At 53.1% G+C, this 19461-nt stretch overlaps 6 protein-coding genes across 6 annotated transcripts; 4 read left to right on the forward strand and 2 right to left on the reverse strand.

Annotated features, from left to right (window-relative positions):
* Positions 1-970: 970 nt before the first annotated feature.
* Positions 971-1556, reverse strand: B0T26DRAFT_753463 (uncharacterized protein; the record flags this gene model as incomplete). Its single annotated transcript, XM_060445682.1, has 3 exons — positions 971-1102; positions 1212-1263; positions 1372-1556. The coding sequence occupies 3 exons, from the start codon at positions 1554-1556 to the stop codon at positions 971-973; spliced, it is 369 nt and encodes a 122-aa protein (XP_060294668.1).
* A 2516-nt stretch (positions 1557-4072) lies between these two features.
* On the reverse strand, positions 4073-4873 carry B0T26DRAFT_753464 (RmlC-like cupin domain-containing protein; the record flags this gene model as incomplete). The annotated part of the gene is made up of 1 exon (XM_060445683.1): positions 4073-4873. One exon carries the CDS (start codon positions 4871-4873, stop codon positions 4073-4075), a length of 801 nt encoding a protein of 266 aa, XP_060294669.1.
* Positions 4874-7958: 3085 nt separating this feature from the next.
* B0T26DRAFT_677694 (uncharacterized protein) lies at positions 7959-8414 on the forward strand (the record flags this gene model as incomplete). The annotated part of the gene is made up of 2 exons (XM_060440134.1): positions 7959-8309; positions 8373-8414. The coding sequence occupies 2 exons, from the start codon at positions 7959-7961 to the stop codon at positions 8412-8414; spliced, it is 393 nt and encodes a 130-aa protein (XP_060294670.1).
* Positions 8415-10570: 2156 nt separating this feature from the next.
* Positions 10571-11382, forward strand: B0T26DRAFT_677695 (uncharacterized protein; the record flags this gene model as incomplete). Its single annotated transcript, XM_060440135.1, has 2 exons — positions 10571-10588; positions 10777-11382. 2 exons carry the CDS (start codon positions 10571-10573, stop codon positions 11380-11382), a joined length of 624 nt encoding a protein of 207 aa, XP_060294671.1.
* A 1425-nt stretch (positions 11383-12807) lies between these two features.
* On the forward strand, positions 12808-13731 carry B0T26DRAFT_753466 (Spherulation-specific family 4-domain-containing protein; the record flags this gene model as incomplete). The annotated part of the gene is made up of 1 exon (XM_060445684.1): positions 12808-13731. One exon carries the CDS (start codon positions 12808-12810, stop codon positions 13729-13731), a length of 924 nt encoding a protein of 307 aa, XP_060294672.1.
* A 2957-nt stretch (positions 13732-16688) lies between these two features.
* Positions 16689-18269, forward strand: B0T26DRAFT_873532 (uncharacterized protein; the record flags this gene model as incomplete). The annotated part of the gene is made up of 2 exons (XM_060447992.1): positions 16689-17969; positions 18045-18269. 2 exons carry the CDS (start codon positions 16689-16691, stop codon positions 18267-18269), a joined length of 1506 nt encoding a protein of 501 aa, XP_060294673.1.
* Positions 18270-19461: the final 1192 nt, after the last annotated feature.

A 19461-nucleotide genomic window follows, 5' to 3' on the forward strand; every position in this document is an offset into this window, starting at 1 on the left:
GCCTTAAGCTGAGCTAGGCTGAGCCCGGCTGAGCGAGAGGTTACTTTTGTGGTCACCCCGGTTATACTTACCTTAATTTGAAAATAGCATTTTAAGCCCAGATTCAGGACACTATCGCTCCGCCACCCGGCGACCCCGTCTCCTTTTTCTGCCGGAGTAAGCGATTATTTCGTTTACCTAAAATAAATTAGAAGGATAGAAATAATAGGGTAGTTATAATTACCTAATATAACTCTATACCGATTGTCGTTAGCTCGCCGTTTTAAGTTTGCAAACTTGAAGATAACTTCCTTACTACATAGGGGGATATATGCCATAGCAACTAGCTATTAAGGTAAGAGAACTAGTCGTAGATCTAATAATAAAGACTACTTAGAAAGACTTAAAATTTTATAATTACGTGTGGACGTATTTAGCTCCTGAACAGCGCTCGGGTTGCGATTTTTGTCCAGTCCGTGACAGAAATGCCTGCTCAAAGCCCCTTTGTTCAAACGTTAGCCATCTCCTTGCCGAGAGTTGAAGCCATCGCCAACCAGCCATGCCCCGCAGCAACACCAGCAATAAGGCACTGGCCAATGTGGGCCCATTGGCAGGCGGCGGCAGCGGCGCCGTGAAATAAAGGTCGTCGCCGCCACTTATCTTAACAGGGTGTTGGACGCGCTATGGCACCTCTAGCGTCATCGGTATCTACATAGCGTGTAGGCCCTGATGAACTCATAGCTAAGCGGCGCCCAAGGCACGCTAACCATCCGTAAACTACTCCCGCCAGTGCGGTCGGTACCTGCCCACCAGGCACCCAGCTACTTCTCAAGAACTCAAGGTCACAACGTCAAGTCGCTCGTTTTCGCAGACGACGCGCCGGGTGCGGGAAGGAGGACCGGCTTCCCTAGGCTATGCTAGACTTCGACCGCGGCCTGCCTCTGGGTTGTTAAGCCCTGGTGGCGTTTAACTCAGGCACCGCGTTCAGCGGCTAGCTCTTGCCCGAGAACCACAGGACGCATTTCGCGCATAGTGGCTTCTGCAACAACCAAACGTGTATTGCCCGCTCGTCCTGGTAGTTACGGATATGCATGTCGCATGTGGTCGGCGCCACAATGACGGGCTGTTTGAGCAGTCAGCAGATCTGCAATAGGCGGATATCGTTCTGAGACGGGTGGTCAGCCATCAGCTGCCGCTCGGCTCTGGGTGCTTTTAGCAGTAGCATGACTTACCTCGGTCAGGCTCGACTCGTGGGCGAGCACTACCATGTCGTAGGCAAAGAGCCTCTAGTTGTAGTAGTACCCGAATGCAGTAGCGTTAATGGTGCCAGCCCCCGGCGTGTCGTACTAGATGTATCTTTGGTGTATTGGGTCGGGGTAGCGGTGGCGCGACATGGTCGTATCGGATGCGCCCGTTGGCGCATAGGCGCTATCGGCGATGACGCAGTTGCGGAGAGCGTTGATGAGAGACGACTTGCCGGCGTCGAGGTTGCCGGCGATCACAATGTTCTTAGCTCCCGGCTCGTAGTTGATATCCCGCCTAGCCGAGGTGATATCTTCTCCTAACGCTTTGGTCATCGATGGATTCATTCTCCTGGACGAAAGCAGAACATTTTAGATTAGAAGCCGGAGATGTAGATATACCAAGAAAGGGGAGCCTCTTACAGGTCATGCATCAACGGCTCTCTCGCCCGCTTGCTTCCTGCCCTTGCATCTCTGCCTGCTCTTTGCTCTCTCCGCCTTTTGCACGATCCCGCTTGCAATCCAGGCCTGGAAAACAACCCAGGCCCCGATAGGAAGGAGGAATGCCATCCTTGGGATTGCTTTTTTGAGTTGGCGTGTATATAACTAACAGATTGAAAGGAGCAGAGCTCAAATAGAAATATGAGACGTCCAGGTTGCGGCTGCGCCAAGCTCAAAAGAGACATCGCAATGGGGAAAGGGAGAGATTGCGGGCTTATATCGTCGTTTATTATGATGAACAGGCGTTGGCGACGTCGCATCTGTTACGAGACCTAGTACCAGTGCCATGTCTTGGATCGCTTTAGGAACAAAGCACCTAAACGTAGTTCGCCCGCGGGAACGTAGCTTCCGCGTGCCATAGCTTGTCGCCCAACCAATACTCCTGATCCTAGATCAATTGGCATTCAGGTAATGATATGGTGGCGACAGCGACAACGCATCACGCTCGGTCCCTACCACCGGCGCAGCGAACCGTCTCTAGCATCTTTGTAATCGACCAACTAAGACGGTCCAGGTAATCGAGTAGGGCTTCGATGCATCGAAGCATAAATCTGGCTGTGCTAAGCCCGAGTAACCCACCACGTTTTTCCTTTATGTGCACATTTGCCATACTACAGGCTACTGCCAGCGAAGCAAGGCAATGATACACCTAAGGCTATGTACCATCTTTTACTACTATCGCCTGCACTCGCTACTCGCGGTAGATTCTAAGCCGCAAGCGAACCACTGGAGAACATCAATTTCTGTATTTAGATCTAGCCATAGAGAGAACTCCCGACAAGCGCGGTTGCACTGCCTAGCAGACAGCCGCCCAACCTTCTTGAGAGTCTAGCCTAGGTGCTGTGGCAATTATAATAAGATAGTAGTAATACCTTGACTGCGGCATAGGAGTCAGCCCCTTTCTTTGCGCGCTATTTTTATCGCATTTGCATGTAAATACTGCGTCTGCCATCCGCGCGGCCCCTTGTCATGTAGCTCCCATACGCTCAGGCTTATAGCTATAGCCGTGCCTGTCACCGCACAGTCAACTAGATGAGGCAAGGCTGCATTAAGGTCGCTGTATTCGTAGAATCTAAAGCTAAGGAAAAGAAAAAGTAAAAGAAGTTCCAAATTCTGTGCGGGGCTTGAAGAAGTAGGGTTGGTCTGTGGGTCACGTGTTGGGGCGCCGCACAGGCCACTCGGTTTCGTACCCAGCCCCGCACCCCAATTGAGATTCCTTTCCAGGACCCCTTAGCCAGTTGTCTTGGCACTTGCCAGCCAGCTGCTTTGGCACTTGCCGTGACAGCGCCTGGCATTTCTAATAAATAGACATCATCAACGCGATTTGCTTTCCTCTGATCAGACCGCAATGTCCCTATTGACGACGAGAACCCCCTCTTTTCCTTATTGTTTTACTATGTAATCCGCCCAACTGTCCAAGTCACCCTTTCTAAGCCACCCTTTTCTAAGCCGCCATATGAGACACCCTTTTTCCCTGTAATCTGAGTGATCAAGTACGTAATTAGGCCTAAGACTGACGGACAGGTCACTGCACGTGTCTTGATGTCGGTTGTTTCCCTGCCCACTTCAAATTTATTGAAGATCCCTCTTAGAGGGCTTGGAGTTCGGTCTAAGAGCAGCAGTAACTAGAGTCGTTGACAAGACTAATTCTTTTACATTTTTATTTAGCCGCCCGGAAAACACGTCCTAGTTACTTCTAACATGCAGTTAACTTTGACGATTGCGTCGGGTATGGCGTTCGAAAAAATCCACTGACGGGCGGAGCCGCTCACTAAAGATATCAACTTACAACTACGTATAATAGCGTTCTTAGATGCGTTTTATACCAATAGAAAGCTCTTATTGAGTTATGAGTTAGATCTAGTCGTTCAATTAGATTTCTACTAGCCCTTATCCTGGCCGAGATGCACGCGTCTGAAAACCTGTCACCCCTTGAAAAGTTTCGGGCCGTGACAGGATCCCTACTGATGCCGGCCCCGTTCAAGACTTTTTATGATGCAAGTTGGAATCCGGCTTGTACCATTATGTACCAATTATCAGTAGTGAATGTTCGCACTATCGAGTAACTAAGGAGCATGCCGCAATAATAACTAAGCGAACAAAAACGCGGCCATCACCCACACCACGTGCATTTCCCAACATCCACACAAACAAAATCGTCCTTCGACAAGTATACCCCATTCAGCTCTTCCTCTGGAGCCCTCCTCCCCCCCTCCTCTTCCCCCCCCCTCGTCTCCCCCCCCTCGTCTCACTCCCCTCCTCTCCTCCCCCCCGCCTCCACCATATTAAAGTTCCACAAATCTACCCTACCACCTGATTCCCTGCCCCTACCTAGGGTAGTTTCCAATCACCTAGGCAGTTTTAATGCCACAGGTCTGAGCACAACTATCTACCAGGACGACAAAGGCATCGGGGATGATCCCGCGCAGTTGGTCGAGCTGGGCCGGTCCCAAGAAAGTGGGGTTGCCCAGAGACGACGTGAGCACGTTGTCAGGCATGGACGAGAAGAAGGTCTGGGCAACCTGGAAGCGGCCCTCGTCGTTGCTATCAAAGGCAGCCGCGAAAACAGCCTGCTCGCACGTCGGGTTGAACTGCCAGTGGATGTGGCCTTGGGGGAACAGCATGCCGGTGAAGTTGGTCAACGTCATGGCGACCTGGGGCACGTCGCCCGCGAACTGGCCGTCCTCCTCGAGGAGGAAGGCCCCAATCAGCGTGCCGCTGACCACGGTCAGGAACTCGTTGCCGCGCGGGTGCAGGTGCGGCACGTTGAGGCCGCAGGGCCCGATGAAGCCGATGGCCGCCGCCACGTGGGTGCCGATCAGGCCCGGGATCGAGTCGACGCTGCCCACGATGACGCTGCCGTCCTGGGGCGGCGTGCCGGGGCTGTTGACGAACTGGAACGAGACGTTGTTGGCGCTGCCGCCGTTGTTGGGCGGGAAGAGCACCTGCTCCTTGTCCTTGTACGAGGCGGCGAGGATCAGCTCCGTCTGCAGATTCTTGATCTCAGCCGGCGTGAGCGGCGTGAAGGTGGGAGCCCCGGCGGCCGCGGTTAACGTGGGCTTGACGGACGTGGTCGACGTGGTCGCGAGGGGAGACGCCATCGAGGTGGCAGCGAGGAAGGCCATCAGGGCACCAGATAGAAGGGCGTTCATATTGCCGTTCTTTGGTTGGTAATTACGATGTGTCGTGTTTATCAATGTGCGGAGTCAACCCGATGCTTTATCTGTGATGAGACAGAGTGCTTTATCTGTGATGAGACAGAGCAGTCAAAATGTCGGCCGAGAATCTCGTTCCATGCCCGGCTTCTTATACTTTTCAACCAACTACTCCTTCCGGGATTCAACGTCCTTGTGACAACAGACGGAAGCCAAGGACACGAGCTTGCCTCTGTAATCCTCCATATTGACAGCCCGCCAAGGTTCAAAGAGTGTCGACGGTCAAGCCTATGCCAGCGGCAGCCGACGCTACGATCTATTTTGGACCCTTCCACGGATTCGACGCTTGTACCCTCAGTGTGATGGGTGAAGTTACGTTGCAAAATGCACGATCACTCAGCGTGATTGTGATGAATTCCATAGACGCTGACCGAGCTTTATTTGTGTAACCAGAAAGTTCCAAATCGGTGCCAGGTGAGGCCATCACAGGTTTTCTTATTATGCAATGGTGGTCAGCGCTAAACCTATGTGGGTAGAGCTGGACTCGGGTAGCAATTGAGTAAACTCATTGGGCTGTACATGGCATTTTAGACCGGCCGGTTCGCGACACTGCTCCCGGACGTCAAGTGAAAACATCAACAAAAACAACAACTAGGCTAGGACTCGATTGGCTTGGTGGATGCGTTCAAGAGCCTCAAAGCTTAGCACTAAGACTGTCCAATCTGAAGGAGGCCTTCACGGGGCCTCTGCAATGTGTCCGAAAAAGGCCGGGATGACGTTGGATTCTGCCACATTCCATGTCCATGAGACGGGGGGGGGGGTCTTTGAAATGATCGAGGATAGCACGCGGTCTCGGATCAGCTGTCAGATAAGTAGCCTGAATCTACGTAGCTTTGCCTACCGGAAGCTTCGGCGACAGGAACAGCTGACACATTGCACAACCGCAGCCATAAAATAGCAGCAAACCTGGTCCTTAAAAGGGAAAGGGCAAAAACATTATCAACCGATTAAATGCATTTCTTTACTCTGTTTGCACTTTGTCTATCTAGACTTAGCATAGCTCGATAGCAAATGGATAACGAGAGACAACGGGCGGTGTGGAAAATCCCGTCGTATGCGACTGAGTAGAAATCCCAGGCCAAATCTCTCCCAACATGCTCACGTCATCCGTCATGAATAATAGCCCAGACAGATGACGCCTCTGAGGGCTAAGTGGCGGCCAAAGCTGGAATAGATAGTCGTCATCTGTCTCGCCACTGGAAACTGGCCGTGGCGGTGAAGCACCGGTTTGATGCCCTGGACGACCTTCACGAACGCATCAGCGTCAAATGCTGTGGGTGATTTCCAAGGCATACGCATTCTTCGCCATCATGGTGGGCTCGTCCTGCGCACCGTTCGGCCCGACCCAGGTGGCCTGGAAAGCGAGAGAGGGGGACCAAAACAGCCCGAGGAGGGGGCTCGGTTTGTGTCGCGGGCATCGGGGCAACTTCCGCAAAAGCAAGCCACGTAGACCAGCGACGGTTTTGGAATTCGTCCCGACCATGAGTAGGATATCCTTTTGTTTGCCGTTCTACTTCTTGTCGACAGGCGGAAGTCAGCGTAGCATTGACCGTCAGTGCGTCCGCGTTTGTGTATTATTAGAACAGCTTGCAGCCGGGTATCCGAGCGGCGCAAACACCCTCAAGGCACGAAATAACTATCGATGACAAGAGCCACTCGGACGCCATTACCAAGGTGCAGCTCGCGTAATGCCTGTATTGCTTGCAGGAGCTTATAAGTTCAATTTCTTCTATCCTAGGGAAGATTTTCTATGCTAGTAGGCGTGGAGGCCAGCACCGTCGTCTAGCCACGGGCGAAGGTAGACGAGACGGCCCAGGTCTGTCGAACCGCCTGACAGTGCGCCCTGTTCCCCACGCCTTCCATATCTTCGAAGATTTTATCGATGGTGCGGCTGTCTGTCAGGAAGAGCGTCCTGGTTACGGGAAGATGGGAGCTTAGCGGGAGGAAGGAATCTATGCGATAGGTGTGCAGCTCCGCGTTTGGTACAGGCTCGAAATAGATGTCCAAGTTGCCGAATAGCGTGTGCATATTTTTCTTCTGGACAAGCAGTTTGGATGCCTACACAAGGTCTCGTAGACCAACCTCTCTCACTCAGGATGGCTCGCAGCTCCACATGTCCGACAGCAGCAGAAGCAGGCCGCGCCGGCTACTGTGTGTCTCTACCGCACGTAAGCCCAGCCGCGAAGAGAAATTTTAGTAAACTGCGGGGAAAGAGAGAGATGGAGAGAGAGATGAGGAGAAAGAGATGAGGAGAGAGAGATGAGGAGAGAGGGTGTGAAGACGCGGATACATCTCCCATTCAGGCGACCATTGCCACCAGCGACGAATTCGATGTCGGGAGAGCGGCACGGATCCGAATCGATGCCAGATATGCGCTGACTTTGACCTGCCTTGTACGTACCGCAGGCCAATCAAGAGAGGCAAAGGGCCGCCGCCCCGCCCTGTCGCAGTCTCACCGCAGCAGCAGCAGCGGTAGCGGCAGTAGCAGCTCTAAGACCCGAAGGACGCATCGCCTCACCACCAAACCCTCCTCCAGCCGCACCCAGGCTTAGAGCGGGCAGTAGCATCAGGAGCGAGTTCTAGCAGCATCATTAGAGCATATCAAGCAGCGAGCGATGCTGGCACCGGCTGCTTACCGTCGAGCGTCCCGGCTCGGCATAGATCGGACGAGTTCGGGTCAGGCAGGCCGGCCCGGTTACCATTAGATAAACCCTTCAGCCAGGCATGGGACGGCTTTGCGATGGCATCGGCGCCTATTTTACAGGCTCCTCGGCGTGTACCACGAGACAGTCTATCCAATGTATGCCACAGCTAATAACTACCAGCCGCCAGCTCCCACAGCGATCTTGGATCGTCATTGTGACGTGCATTTATACCCTGAGCACCGAGTTGCCAACTATCATAACCGCGTACTAGATTCCCCTTTTTGATCGGCTATATACGCACCAAAGGCTCGCCGTCTTGAGCATACGCACTCGCCCGACTTGAGCATACGCACTCGCCCGGCTTCTTCTGCTCCATTATGGGCGCCTGCGCTCCTGCGTCGGCCAGAGTACGAGATGGCGCCGTCATCTCTTCTAAGAGGAATCAAACTCGGATGGCGGAGTTGCTGGCAATTCCCGCCGAGACCTTCTACGCCGCCGCCCAAGAGACGCCGCCCAGTGACCTGCTGCAGACGTGCGGCAGGACACGCGACTTAGAGTTTCTGCGCGCCGCTGGCCTCTTGCCCATCGCTAGCATCCAGGAGGGCAAGATAGACGCCATGCAAAAATGCATCGGCTACTACTTCGCCATGGTAGCCATTCAAAACGGCCATGACGAGCAGTCTTGGCCCCGGGACCTTACTCGTGTCGAGCTGGAAGAGAGACGACTAGTAGGTATTTATTTGCATTCTGCACCTAATTAGCAAGAGCGTTCACTGACCGCATCCCCCCAGTATTGGCCCATATACACGCGACGATGGCTTTGCTCCGCATGATGCTCTAAACGCTGAACGGCAAAAATCGGGGCATCTACAAGAAGTGCGAGGTGGCCCAACAGGTTCTGTCAACCTTCCGGGAGGTGCCGCTGCCGTTCTGGAGGCAGTCAGCACGCCTCTACTATATCACATCGCCAGCATAGGAGCCCTCTTATGGTCGGCGATGCAGGGTCTGCTGTCAGACTCTTCCTACCAGCACGTGCGCATATTGTTGCTCGAAATGGCCGACCTGCTGCAGAATATGGAAGCTTCTCTAAGCCGCAGTGCTGGCGAAGGTCAACAACGGCTACGTGATATGGTAGTAAACTTTGGCGAGTGGTTTAAAAGGCGGCTGGAGACAAAGGCGGCTGGAGACACAACGTGGATCATGCCGTGCCCATCGCTAGATCTGGTGGTGGTGGTGGCGGCGGCGTTGTTTTGCTGGCCGACCACAGCGAAACATACCCACAGGCTGAATCACAAGTAGGGGGGAGCGAAGGAGTGTCGGTAGCAGGAGGAAACGGGCAAGGGGGCGGGATGGACGAGTTGTCAACACAGTTTCAACTTCCTGACGAACTACTTCAGGCGTGGACATGGCCCGCCGACATTTTACAGACGTATCTGCCTGGAGGCGTTTACAATGAACACCTAGCATACACCACTGGGCCTTACGGTAAGAGCAGCGGGAATGAATTATGATTCTTGTCTTTGTTTTGCTGGTTAAACATAGGAACTTGATAAAGTTGTGCGTTAATTGTCTGATGTAGCCCCTATCTATGAAAAGTTTGTAAACCCACTGCTCAATGACTCCCGTATACAAGTAAAATACAAGTATACTTTTAATCCTATATTCCAATCACACAGTGTATATGTGTGTGTGCTGCATTCGTTGCTGAGGAAGTAGCTGGGAGCATGTTCCTCCCCCCCTGATCCTTCCCTTCTCTCATGCTCAGACAGCCATGTATGCATCCGATATATATGCACATGATTATCTAGATCTAAGCATGGTGGCTGTACTCGTTCTTGCTTCTAGTAGCGCTCTTCTCCTAGTCTATGCTGGGGGAGATGCGCCCTCCTGCGGTGGTGTTGTCGACAAGATCGTTGCCGTGTGCGCGGTAGTGCTTCTCCATGGCCCAGTTGAAAGGGGAGTCGGCCGCGAACAAAGCGTCGATAGACTCGAGCGAGCGGCCCCGTCTTAGGGTAGGCTGTGGTAATACGATATTAGCATCTACACACACACACACACACACAAGAAACCCCTAGATGAGATGATGTCAAGGGGAGTGGAACGTAAAGAGGTAACGATGGGATTCTACAGGTTCTCCAGGTCGGCAAACATGATAGGGTTAACGTGAACGAATAGGCTGCTTGATTAAGGACGTAATGATTAGCGACGGCCGGAATCTCTGACCGCACTGGTTACAAATTACGTTGGGAAAAAGGAAACGGCTCCTGGCGTAGCCAGTAGCCTGAGGCGAACCACCACACCTCTTGTTGACTGTGAAGCGCGATGTTTCCACTACCGCAGCAACCGACATAACAAAACAATATCACTATTCAGCACCGCCAGTTCAGCACCGCCAGTTCAGCGCCGATTGGTCCGAGGCCATTACCAAAGTAATTCTAGACAAAATTGACGGCCATTGTTCAGTGTTCAGTAATTTGGCATTGCCAATACTGCCGGGTAGACGGCATAACAGAGGCTGGCTTCTGATCAGGTTGACTGTTCATATTTTTTGCCACCAGACATCCCTCTATCTGGCTTCAGTCTTACTGTTCAGTTCCGTAGCCACTAGGTGTAGAAATCTAAATCAATTAGCTGCCCCTCTGCTTATCTCTTCTCAAACCACCGCCTTCGTTGGATCTCTACCCATCCTACTATCCTCATACCGTCACCATCTTCGCGAGACTGTCAACAAATCAAAAACAAATCAACACAAGGAGAAGGCCAGGATAGACCATTCCGGCTCTGAGCAGCAACTTGCAATCTCTCCTCAGCTTGAGCAATCGGCGGCACCACCAGGAACAATGGAGCTTCCCAGCCTGGCACCAGACATTCACCTGCTTCCTCCAATTTCCTGTCGAACTGCAACTGGACATCTGGGCCCTGTGTGCCAAAGTAGAGCCCAAGACACCCGAGGTCTGCGTCGTGTGGCCCTCTGATATGATAGCGGGCCATGTTGTCCCAGACAATAGTGAGTGGGATTGCCTCGACGCCAGAGTTAACACGGCCTGGCCCGTAGTGGCACACGTCTGCAGAGTCGCGCGAAAAGAGATCATCCGACAGGGCCTTCTCCGCCTGCGCTACTTGCCCGTGGCTGAATGCATAATTCCCTTCCGCACCTTTGACCCGGAGGTCGACACGCTGTACTGGAGCCAATAGGAGGTCCCCCATATCCCCGACTTTTCTCCATGGGCGGATTTGCGGATGCTGCATTTGCTGAAGCACATTGCCATCGATATATGTGATAGTCCTCCTTGGAACTCTCAGGGGTCGATCATCGGTCTCATAGCCGCGTGCAAGAACTTAGAGTCAATCTCTATTGTCCTCCGAGACGTGGATTGCAACGAGCAAGATCCCAATGTGTTCTTCTACCGCCGCTTTCTCCCGCCGCCTGGTCACTGCCGTCTCCAGGACGTCCCGGACCAGGTTTTGGGCCGTACCGCTATCAATTTTGACGTCGGTGGCCGTCCTCACGTGCCACCGTGCCCCGTGGAGCAGTTTGTGGACTGGTTCCGCAAAGAGCTTGATGGGAGAGCGGCTCTGGTCGCCCCCGGGCCGCCGCCCGCCAATGGAAGCATCAGTGCAGTGAAGATCAAGGTGCAGTCCTTTGTCGAGTGCGTCGAAACCCCGAACCTAAGCGAAGAGTGGCGTGAACCTTGGTGGCAGGACGCCGAAGAGGACACATCCGACTCCACAGACGAGGCATATGGCTACAGAGACGACTCATTAGACTACGGAGACGTGGAATTCGACAACACAGACTAGGCATCCGACCACGGAGACGAGGCATCTGACTCCGAGTGAACGAATAGCATCACGGGAACCCCGAGAAATACCCTCTTGATGACGACAACACTGTGTCTCGTGGGCATCGCTATGAAAAGCAAGTCGACTCGCAGCTTGGAGGATTGGTATATCATCGCTAGGGTGGTCACTATATTTCATTTGGGTTCGGTATTCGTACAGATAGGAAAGTTAGCGGAGGGTACGGAATTGGGACAGCTTGGTGTTGGTAACTTTGGGTGCACAAGGTGCAAAAAAGGAGTAGGCAGGACAAATGGTAAACAAGAATGGGAGGAACAGCATGGGCACTGTAACATAATAGGAACACTCTGTGTCAAGCCAGTCTCATCAAGTCGCCAAATATTTACACAGCGTGAACTCGCTCCTAATTACACCTAATATTTACACAATGTGAACTCGCTGCCTAATTACACCTAATATCTACACAATGTGAACTCGCTACCTAATTACACTTAATATTTACGCAATGTGAACTTGCTACCTAATTACACCTAATCAAACAGTAAATTCCTCGGAATAATCCGCCTCATTGAATCGTTCAATCCAACATATTCACTCAAGAACAAAATCCAACAGAGGGACAGCTATCTTCCCACCGAAATAGGAGGTCTGTGTGGAGAAATAATCAGCCCCGCAGCATTCTCGTTGAAACAGCCCATCCCGGCTGCGCATGGCGCCCCATCATGCTAGTGCAAGGTACGCCTCTTCCCTGGCGGCCCTTTAGCCTGTCATGTCATGCAACCGGTCGATCCAAGGGGCGCAGGCTTATCCCCTTGGCACCCCTCCCCATAATATTCTAGTGAAGACTACCCTTCCATTCGTCAATACTACACCGTTACTAAGAATCCTTGCCAAGAACCATATTCGGGAGCAAGGGGAGCAAGGGGACGCGATCGGAATTGCCGACAAAGAATTGTTCTCGAAGGATCATCATCTGATGGCGCTCGTAGTGCGCGGCTCAGCTTAGCATAAAACGGTGGCGCCAAAATCCTTTGCCGGGGGGCTTGAACTGGACGGAGGCTTCCATTGGCTGGCCAGCACGGCAGCTTGGTTTTGATGGAGCCAACCATCAAGGTCTGGGGACTGGTGATCGTCCCATTCAGGATATATTTCATTAAAAAAAAACCAACTTTCGCTCCCAAAGTCGCACTCCTCGGCTTTGCTTCCACGAAATCGAGTCCGAGATCAATGCAAGGATGGTGTCGACATCATCCTCGCGGTTGAGGAAGCTGTATAAATATCTTGCTGTTCAGCCATCTTGGTTTCTTCTTGGGACTTGCTCTTCAGACCCTGCAACCATTTGCAGTTCAGCCCCTCCGTGGACATATCTACCGGAATCAACTCTGACTTTGCTCGCTCTCCCAACCCGTCTCAGGAGCCATCACCATGAAGTGGCTTCTCACCGCCGCCCTGGCTGTTTCCTCCGCAGCGGCCACGGACCTCATCGTCCCCCTATACCAGTACCCCCTCGACAACGGCGCAGTCTGGCAGCCCATCTACGACGCCCTGACGAGCAACCAAAACCTGATCACCAAGATCATCGTCAACCCCGACAGCGGACCGGGCGGTCCGGCCAACGGAATCAACGACGGCTGGTACAAGACCGGAGCCCAGAACCTCGCGTCCCACGCCAACGCGCAACTGTTCGGCTACGTGCACACGTCCATCGACGGCGGCCTGACGCGCTGCAGCGCACCCTACGAGACCGTCGTGGCTAACATCACGCGGTGGTCGGACTGGGTGGCGGCCGGGGTCGCCATCCAAGGCATCTTCATCGACGAGGCGCCGGCGAGCACGGCCAACGACTGCGTGGCGTACATGCGCAACCTGACCGAGTTCATCCGCACCGACACCAGCCTGCGCTTCCCGGGCCGCCTCGTCATCTACAACCCCGGCGGCACCGGCGACCTGCGGCCCTTCTACGACCTCAAGCCCACCCTCATCCTCGCGCTCGAGACGTGCTTCGTCGCCGCGTCCACCGACCCCAACTACGACGGCTGCTCTGGGACTTACGAGCGCTACGACCACGCCGGCTTCGGCTCCTCCATCGACACCGTGCTGCTGCCGAGCATTGGTGCCGCCAACGCCCCCGCCACTGCCGTTGTTGTCCACGGCTTCCACGGCTCGAACGGTGACCCTGCGAATCTTGTTGCCGACGCCAACACGCTCGCCGGCGTGATCCAGGCGGCCGTGGCGCGCAATATCGGCGCCGTCTTTTTCAACACAGCGTGGTACCAGAAGTTCTCGGATGCGCCGGCGACGATTGGTGCCGTGGCGAGCTTGTTGAGAGCTGCGAATGCGGCAGCTTGAGGAGGTGCCTGAGAGTTGATGGATGTGAGAGGCGGGTGTGAGAGGCGGATGTGAGAGGCGGATGTGAAAGGCGGATGTGAGAGGCGGATGTGCTTGAGGAAGTTTTTTAGACTCGGAAAGGGTATCGTTGTGGAGGGGATCGTAAGGAAGATGTTGGATCATTCTAGATTATACAGTCCGCAAGGAAATGTGTTGGTCGTTGAGGTGTGGTGATGGGCAACCAGAAACCAAACACGGGTGTCTAGCTGCGTTTCATTCCCGTCTCTCTAGGTAAATACGACTACGTTAGCTGTTGACGAGCAATCAAAGACGGCGAAAGCGTGGCACTTTTGTTTTCATTAAAAGTCCAAACCTTCAGACAGGCAGTCAGAGATACTAACAGTGGTTGATGATGAATGTTGGTGGGTCCTATTCGATAACCGCGAGGGCCCTGGATCTGAGACCGCTCATTCCAGTGCAAGTTGCAGTGAGCTTTGTAGAGATTTGTCAATCTATTACGGATTGTGTCCAATGTTAGCCCGAGATTGTTAGCCCGAGATCCACTTGCATTCCACATAACAAAGCGACGAAGCACAAATCCGGAGATCTGCCACGTGAACAACGCGAGCGCAGCAGAATACCCGGGCTTCAGGCATGTAGGTAGGTAAGTAGGTAGGTAGGTAGGTAGGTAATCATCACGCTTTCGCCACGCTCGTCTTTGTTCTTCATCTTCGTCCTTCACATGAAGACGCGAAGGGGAAGGGGAAAGGGATCCAGACCCAGCCTCTTTCGCCCGCATTCTTGTGCCCCGCACTTTCGTGTCCCTTTTCTCACACAATTTCCCGCCCAAGTGTCCCTTTCTTGCAGCTCGCTGGAGCTCTCCTATCGTCAAAACAAGAGGGTCCCTATCAGGTACGTGCTGCAGAGGATCCATCCCGGAGCGGGGCGGGATGGCGTGACGGTCGATCGTGGTGGGGTGTTCGTCGGTTTGATTCGTGGGGCTTTGTTTTGATTCTTGGGGCTCTGTCTTGATTCTCGAGGCTCTGTCAGAGGTGGCCAGGCACGGTCATGGAACTGTCTGTCTCGTGCACGGCGATTAGTTTGCACTGGTCCGAGATGATGGAGGTCGGGGCCTGGGAAAAGATGAAGAACTCTCACCAAGAATGGTCGTCGCGGCGTATGTAATGACGCAGTCAACGGTTTATGTCCCAGATATACGGCGGTATTTGTTGTTGGGAAATATGATTGGAACGTTGGCAGAGCTTGTAAAAATTTGATTAACCATCTGGAGCCTGGAGACTCTATTTGTGAACAGAAATGCACTGTCACGTGGGTGCAGAACAAAGGCAGAGGCACGAGCTAGAGCACTTGGGATCCGCCCAGGGAGAGTCGGGGGCCGCCACTAGCGTCGGGGTATCCCGGTACAAGTACATTGCATGATACGGTGGGCAGGACACCGCAAACATTACATACAGGTGTCTGTGCGTGCCTGTACCGCCCATTCTCTAGACATCCACAAGCTAATCTGGGCTAAATACGCACCTGAAATTAGCAAAGTGGGAAAGGCCTTAGAAAGCCACGCACAGTTTGTCATGTTGAGAGAAAACCAACCACTTCTTCTCCACAACTTTCAGGGCGCGCCCCACTTCTCGGCTGCAGCTGTAGCTGCAGCGGTGGCCTTATAGTTGGGGTATTCCTCAACGGTTTTCTTCAGCTCATCGAGCCCGTTTGCTTTGGCGCCAAGCTTCGTGGGCACTCGGCTGGGCCGTGTTGGGATCGTCTCGCTTCTAGGCGGTGATGACAAGCACATTTACGAAGCTGGGGCAAGAAGAAAAGGTCACATATCACAGTAGCCAAGTTTTGAACTCTCGCTTTGAACTCTCACAGTCAAGATAGCTTGCCAGGTATCGGCCAAGACCTTGAAAATCGCTGAACTGGCTGTAATAACCCTGAAGACAATTTATCTTCTTGCACCGTCAAAGATTGGCTTGTTGGCCAGGCAGCTAGCGTGCGAGATTTAACCAATTCTGGAACCTGGCTAATCTGGCACGGGGAAGGTGACGCTTTTTGTTTTGCACCAGCCTTCGTACGAACTCTCAAGCCAAGAAAGAGGATCCCCTCCCAGTGCAAGAATCCAGAAGCTACGTCCAAAATAGGCCTGAGTCAGATTGAAGTCGCTAGCTGCCTGGCCAGAGTGGTGGGGTTGCGACCATAGGTATAATTAGCTACTGCTGTCTAGAGTGCCTAAACTTTGATTTCTTGATTCCTTATGACATCGCAGCACCTCTTTAGCTTCTCCATCTCGTCTTTCATTGCTCGAATCTCTGTGTAATAGTGTTCTCCATCTCGTCTTTCATTGCTCAAATCTCCGTGTAATAGTGCTTGCCGTCCGCCTGTCCCACCTGCTCCTCAAGATGTTGATCTCTTGCTTGAGGTTATGGATGGTGGCTCTGTATTCGTTCCTGGCGTCGATGCGGTTCGGCGGCTGCAGTAAGGCCCTCGCGCTGCCATTTTCTGTCTCACCACTTGTCGTAGTTGGGCTAGCCAATGCCAGAGAGCATCTCGTCCATGCAACAGTATCTGTTTTGTATGCCGGAGTAACGGTACGCCGTTACAAGCAAGCCAATCTTTCACAGCGTAAGAAGATTACAGCCCTCAGGGCCGTTACGGTGGGGTCAAATGAGCTTAGACAGATCCGTAGGTTGTAGGACGCGCCTAGTAAACAAAATAGTACAGTAAGAATTCAAATCCTAATTACTGTGAAGGGTGACCTTTTTCATTTATTTTTGGCTTAGGCCTTCGCACAACCTCAATCATCTCCACCACACACACTGCCACCGTCACATCTATCACGCACACCCCCATCAAGATCTCTGTAGTCTGCCACGCACACCACGTATACCACCCTCACCGGCGATACTATCATGGTTTCACTCACTAGAGATACCACTAGCACCACCCCCACCGGCGATACCACCATGGCTCCCCTCTCCGACGATACCACCATGGCTCCCCTCCCCGACGATACCACGAGCAGCACCCTCACCCACGGTATCTCCATGCTTTCCCTTATCCGCAATACCAATATGCCACCGATCCTCAGAATGCCAAATGAGATTCTCGGGGCAATTTGCGCCCAACTATGTTACCACTGCAAGAATACCATGGCTGGGAAAGATCGTGCCCTCCTGCTCAAGCAGGCCGAGAACTTTCGGGAGCCGGGCCCCGGTCACAGCGCTGAGGATCTGGCTGCCCTCTCGCAAACGAATAAGCACCTCGGAGACATCGCGCAGCACTACCTGCACCACTTCATTTGCCTCGACAAGCGCAAGGACGAGGACAAAATTGACGGCATGGTGATCGCCGCGATGACATTGATCAAGCGGCCCGACCTCGCAGAGAGTGTGCGTTGGATTTGGATCTCGCACCATGGCCTGCGACTCGACAGGGAGAGCTCCGACATTAGTTATATTTCTCGCGCTGCCTTCAATCTCTACAACCTTCGCCGATATATGGACCACACGCTCTCGGACCTTTTCGTGGCGGTGCTCCTGCTGCGGGCACGCTTGGCCAACTCAGTCGTCCTCACCGGCCAGCGGATCAATGTTGATAATCTCGTCGAGTCCATCTATCCCGTGGGCGGCAGAGGGTGTCTCCGAGCCCTCAAGATGCTCGCGTATATCCCGAATAAGGAGGGGAGACATATGAGCCTTCTCCGCCACGGCTGCACCAACCTGCCATTGGCAATCGTGAATATTGCTCCAAACCTGGAGAGCATTTTCACCGGCCCCCAAACGTGGGGCGAACTCAGAGTGGAGAGAGCCAGCTTGCCACTCAGGGCTCTTTACCTGCATCGCCAGTTCGTGGGCGGCCTCGTCCCCATGTCCCGAGAGGTAGCCAATATGCACCTCCTTCGCATCATGACCATGATCGCACCTACCATCGGGCTGCGGGTGTTTGTCCTCGAAGTCGAGATGCCGGACCCTTTCAAGACACTGAAGACGGACCACTACAACGGAGTCTCTCTGAAAGTCCTGGCCGTCCGACGCGTCCTCACAGAGCTCCGCTTCGAGAGCCGCTACACTCTCCGCAAGCTCTGCCTGAACATGCCCATCGCGTTCAACGACTTTGCCGATTCTAGCTCCGCGCCCTCATCAGCCATCTCAACCGAAGTCTTCAAGCTATCCGACTTTCAGAGCCTCGAGTCCGTCTACCTCCACCTAGACGGCCAGCTCTACGACTACATGTTCCCGCGCCTAGTCATCAAGGGCTAGCAGAACCCTGAGAAGGATTCACCTCGTGACGTCTCCTCCCGGCTGCCGCCCTCGCTCAAGGAGCTACACATTGAGAACCACGTCTCGGCAGTCTACGAGCTGCTCAAGGACCTGGCCAACGCCAAGCTGGCAGGCTCCTTTCCTAACCTCGTCGAGGTGGCTGTGTCGGGCCTAGATCAGGATAAACATATAGAGGACGTCCGGGCGCTTCTTGTCTTGATAGGAGTCCGCTTGTCGCAGGATCTGGTCGATCCCGTGCACGACTGGGACTACAACTACGGATAGGGCATGATGTCGCAAGGGGGGTGGAGGCATAGGGGGATGGAGGCATAGGGTGGGAGAGGGGTGGAGGCACAGGTGGGAGGGAGGGTGCCTGTATATTTGATGTAATTTAAGTAGATGGGGAGCGGGCAGTTCGATACCAGCCAGCCCTCAAAACTTGGCCAAAGGTCCGCAAGAGAAGCAAGAGAAGCAAGAACGCCAATTTTGCGTTACCCATTGCATTTTGAGTGGCCTTTTCCACGTTGAATTATTGTTAGTAGTAACGCCTCACGGATTAACCAACACCCCTAAAACGGGAAATGCTAGACGTCCTAGAACCGTTATCACGCGTTGGGGACCATTGTTCAAGCGTTGGGAATCATTATATACATCTTCAGCTTTCTAAAAAAAAACATCTCGTGAGTTAAAGTGAAGACTCCAAACAAGGCGCCTTAGAGCTGTTATCACGTGTTGGGGGTTATCATAAACGTCTTGAGCGTTCTAAAGAAGACCTTGTGAGTTAAAGGAAGGACCCTAATTTAGACGTTCTAGCGATCTCTGAAGACCTCGTGAGTTAAAGCATATGCGAGGCACGGCGATGTATGAAAGGTGATGAATTGCTTGGGGAAGCTAAATCTATCGGCCCGCAGGCGGGAAATCTATGTGGCATGGATAGGGTGGATCCGCGGGGGCCATTTGGTGGATCCGCAGGGGCCATTTGGTGGACCCGCAGGGACCATTTGGTGGACCCGGCTGGGCCAGGTTTGGCCTGTGCCCAGCACAAAGCAAGAGCCCCAAGTCAAAGTCAAATGCTCACGTTCAATACAACTAATTAGCACAGATATTAGGGGTGAACTTGGAGTGTCCGGAGTATTTGGAGTGCAGAAGCTGTCTGCCCAACCTGTACGTTTCCTCGGACATTCATTTACAATCGATCGGGTTGCAGGTACCAGATTCGCACCGCATGGATGTAAAGTGCGCAGAAAATTAATGTAATTGCCACTGATCATTGACTTGTGTCATACTAGCGATTAGCTTGCCAAGTTCACGTTTCCGCCTTAATTGCTGTCCAAAATGCCAGCATGTTCAATCGCCACCAGGCTGAATCATTGCCGTCAATCTCGGCTTCATATTTCGTGGTAATATCCAGGTGCATTGGACTGTGATTCAGAAGGGCTGGAAATGTCCCTCGTTTTCTTACCACGGCTTCACACCC

The sequence above is a fragment of the Lasiosphaeria miniovina genome, assembly GCF_030549165.1.
Source record: "Lasiosphaeria miniovina strain SMH2392-1A chromosome Unknown B0T26scaffold_5, whole genome shotgun sequence".
Taxonomy (NCBI): Eukaryota; Fungi; Ascomycota; class Sordariomycetes; order Sordariales; family Lasiosphaeriaceae; genus Lasiosphaeria; species Lasiosphaeria miniovina.